This window comes from Opisthorchis viverrini, assembly GCF_000715545.1.
Source record: "Opisthorchis viverrini unplaced genomic scaffold opera_v5_37, whole genome shotgun sequence".
Classification (NCBI taxonomy): domain Eukaryota; kingdom Metazoa; phylum Platyhelminthes; class Trematoda; order Opisthorchiida; family Opisthorchiidae; genus Opisthorchis; species Opisthorchis viverrini.
The window spans coordinates 1,058,777-1,062,378 of record NW_008751693.1 but is presented as its reverse complement, the minus strand read 5'-3'; the positions used below and the strand labels follow the sequence as shown (position 1 = coordinate 1,062,378).

Sequence of the window (3,602 nt, the reverse complement as noted above, 5' to 3'; positions counted from 1 at the left end):
GAAGAAGGCCTTCGCTGCGGAGTTATTTATTCGGAAATGCCAACTGACCGGTTACAGACCATTGAACCAGGAAGCAAAACTCCAATCTGCATCTTATTTACAAAACCTGGACACACCTCTTCTCCCGAACGAGTCTTCCTGGAGATTTAGCGCCTCCAATCATTCATCGGTCAAATAAAAGCAAATGTTCCAAGTGGTCCCGCGAATTCCGCAACAGAATTCCATTTTTCAATCGATGCAAAGCGAAATTCTACGAGCAACACATACTACTCGCGTGCCTCCCGATCATAGTATAACCGTTAAACCGGTAATTCACTGGCTTACATATGACATAATGTGGTCACAGTTGCGTCATGTAGGATTAGTGGAGATCCTGAACGCTGACCTCACATTCATGATTGGGACTTGCAGAATCAGCTATATTTAGACCTACAGGACCTGTTCATCCTCATCTCTTTGCGAGCCTCTCACTTCAACCCCATCCTCAATTCACCAAACCATTCCCTTCTTGGTTCATCATTTTCGAACGCTCTCACCTGAACCCAAAATGTGAAATAAGCTGCAAACCGAGGATCCGGAATAGTATTTCTTTTCTCACAAATATTCTACCCTTCCAAATTCCCCTCAATGTACAGATCCCAGATCCCTCCCACCACGCAATACTGCTGTCATATCTGTGGTACTGCTTCTTTTGTATATCATGCACCGATACGTCAAGCGTCACACTGACTTCTCTCCTTAGCTTCATGCTTCCTCTTTACTCGACGCTACCCTAGTAGATACCCATTGGACTCGCATTCACATCACTTTCGTCTAAACAGTCCCCCTTTTGTCGTGGCATTGTTGTTCTGATGAGCCCACACCAAAGGGGAAGCGATTTACTCGAGTTGAACTCACTGTTTCGCCCATACGCTCTTAGCTACTCGTATTAAGCTTTATCCGCCAGTTACTAGACGGTATCCATCTCAGTAAGCTTCCCCTTGAAGAGAGGTGACGCCCCAATTACCGATATGGGAAAGTCCTGCGGAGGACACACCTTGGCACCACCGTGCAATTCTTAGCGCAGATCGTCTACCGCATCTCAACAACAAACCTCTCCAACAAAGACCAGAAAACAGAATTCCGACAAGAGACTTGCATACATTTTAGTGGCAACTGCGCCTCCGACTGACCACATCACAGGGACATTTGTTTCTCAGGTGGCTCAAGACATCAAAAGATTATTTTTAGTTGTACAGCACTAACTAGGTCGTGCACTTATGGTGAGGCAACATGAAAGAACGGAACAAAGTTCGTCTCTCCTGAGAGGAGCCGAAAGTTATCAGAGGCAGCAACAACCACTGTAGGACGAGTACGAGGTCCTTACATCTGACAATGATGATGATGAGAGGCTTCAATAGAACAAACGGAAGTGGTCACATTTTACCACCGGGTTATTTGGGCACTGGGCTTAAATTTACCATACGCAACCAACTCCAAGGAAGGACCACTTCTGTTTGGTTCTTTCAGAGTGTGGAAAGTCCAGTCATTTAAAGATGATCTCTCCTGAGAGTTGTCTATCCAAATGGATGGCGGACGTTCTTGCGTAACTAGGTATTTCCAAGAAAAAACCTCGTAAGGATCCAGTGAGACTTGTTTGGCTTCAAACAGACTGAACTAGTTCACTACGGACGGTTCCACGCATATTTCTCACTGAAGAAACCACTATATCGCGGGGAAAGCGGAAGAAATCGGCAAGTGTGAGATATTACTGCGCGAAACCAAACTGTTTCCCTAATATGCAACTGAGACAATTTGCAGACCAACTTGGTACCTAAAACCGTAACGGGTAAATTGGTCAAATCTAACTCGCCTCGCCACCAAAACGTTCAATTCTGTTACATTTGGTTGTTTGTGACCACACTAATTTTAGTTTCAGGCTATTGCTTGTATTGTCGAAATCGAAGTGCGGTTCGCACAAAAATTTCACCTGTCGTGGTTATTCATGCAGAAGCTGGGGACGACACTAAATTCGAAGCTCAATGAGAATAAAATAATTGACCTGACACATTAGAATCTGATGGCTATTGCAGAATAAGTCCATCAAGCCCGATTGTAGAAGCACCAGTGAACCAGTTGTTAACTCGGCAATAAGCGAAAAAATGCCAAATCGGTGTCACTATCAACACCTATGGATCGAGTACCGTAGTGTGGCTGTCCCACTTAAGTTTCTTAATGAAAGGACAACAGGGGTTGGTATCGAGGCACAAGAGGTAAAATCATTTAAACGTCAACCCAATAATGGTCATACGGTCAATAATGAAAACCTATAGTATAAGGACTATATCAGATGATAATAATAATCGCTCAGCTGTAGCACTTAGCAACTGGGCATAGTATATGACAACAGAATTATCTGCAACGTACGCGTGCACAAGTTTCGCAGGTAAGAACTGTCGTTTGTCTTGTTTTTTTTATTCCCCCGGGTATCAAGCTCGGTTTGAGTGGGTCTTGTGAAACACAGTTACAAAGGCCGATTGCGAACCAAGCTGTCGAAAAGGTCCCCTTCGGAGTACCAGACAGTCGTTGATTAACTGAGCGGTAGGTCTTTCAGCCCTTGTTTGGCGAATTAACTGGAACAAATTGCATTAGCCTACGGAGATAACGCCATATGCCATAGAAGTTTGGAAAAGTACAGCAAAAGTGCGATATTGCACACTATGGCATTGCAGTCCCCTGAAGCTTTGACGTCATAAGCACCACTGATGTTTCTGTTAGGATGATGCCGACCAAAATTAACGCGCGAATGCTCAGTCGAGTCCCTATACTAACCTGAAAAGCTTGGCACCACAGCAGCAACACACGTAATCGCCAGGCTCTTTGTGGTCATGAAAGGCACCTGTGAAGGGCTGAAATTTATAAGTTCCCCAAGCGTAAAAAAACGAACCGGTTCTGTTTCTTTTTCACGAGCAACTGCGTATTGCTCTGGCGTAAGGATCTTCTTCCATTCGCTATCGGGTTTCCGAGCAGACATGTGACGTTTGGTGGTCAAGAGGGTAGACCAGATAGACAACTTTGAATACTGAGTAATCGCGAGAAGACGTAACAGCTTGGTGATTTGTAAAAGACAGTCCACACAAAAGAGGTGGCCGATATACCTACAAAAGAGGGAAACTGGGCGTATTATTGGCTGAAAGCACACAGCAAATGATGCAGCAGGCAGTAGCAAAGCTTAAAGAACCCGCAGTAGCTATGGAAACGTGGAAAACAGTGAAGCTTTTAAATAGTAATAATAATAGTAATAATAATAATAACAAGCACTGAAAGCAGAACCGATTAGAATATTGGTGCCTCAGGGCCATACAACCAAACAGTTTATTTGAATGCAGCCTCAGTAAGGATAGAAAATTAAACGAGCAACAATATCCACTGACAATAAGAGTAGTGTGCCAGATTATTGTTAGCTTCAATGGCTCAGGTGATCATCGAAGAGTGCATCAGGTATCTTCAGCATATTATGTTGCAGAGAATATACTTTATCGCGATGCAGCGGTTTGTCTGACTGTGTAGCAAACTGAGCTATACTGAGGGGTTCACTCTGACAGCCCAGAATTTCTCACGCT

General features: G+C 44.1%; 1 protein-coding gene across 1 annotated transcript in view; it reads right to left on the bottom strand.

Annotated features, from left to right (window-relative positions):
- Positions 1 to 3,169, bottom strand: part of T265_13106 (hypothetical protein) — a gene marked incomplete at both ends in the record, with an annotated part of 8,220 nt that extends 5,051 nt beyond the window's left edge. The window contains one exon of the mRNA XM_009167217.1: positions 2,812 to 3,169. Within this exon, the coding sequence (XP_009165481.1) occupies positions 2,812 to 3,169 (358 nt within the window). The remainder of the gene's footprint in view (positions 1 to 2,811) is intronic.
- Between the last annotated feature and the right edge of the window lie 433 nt (positions 3,170 to 3,602).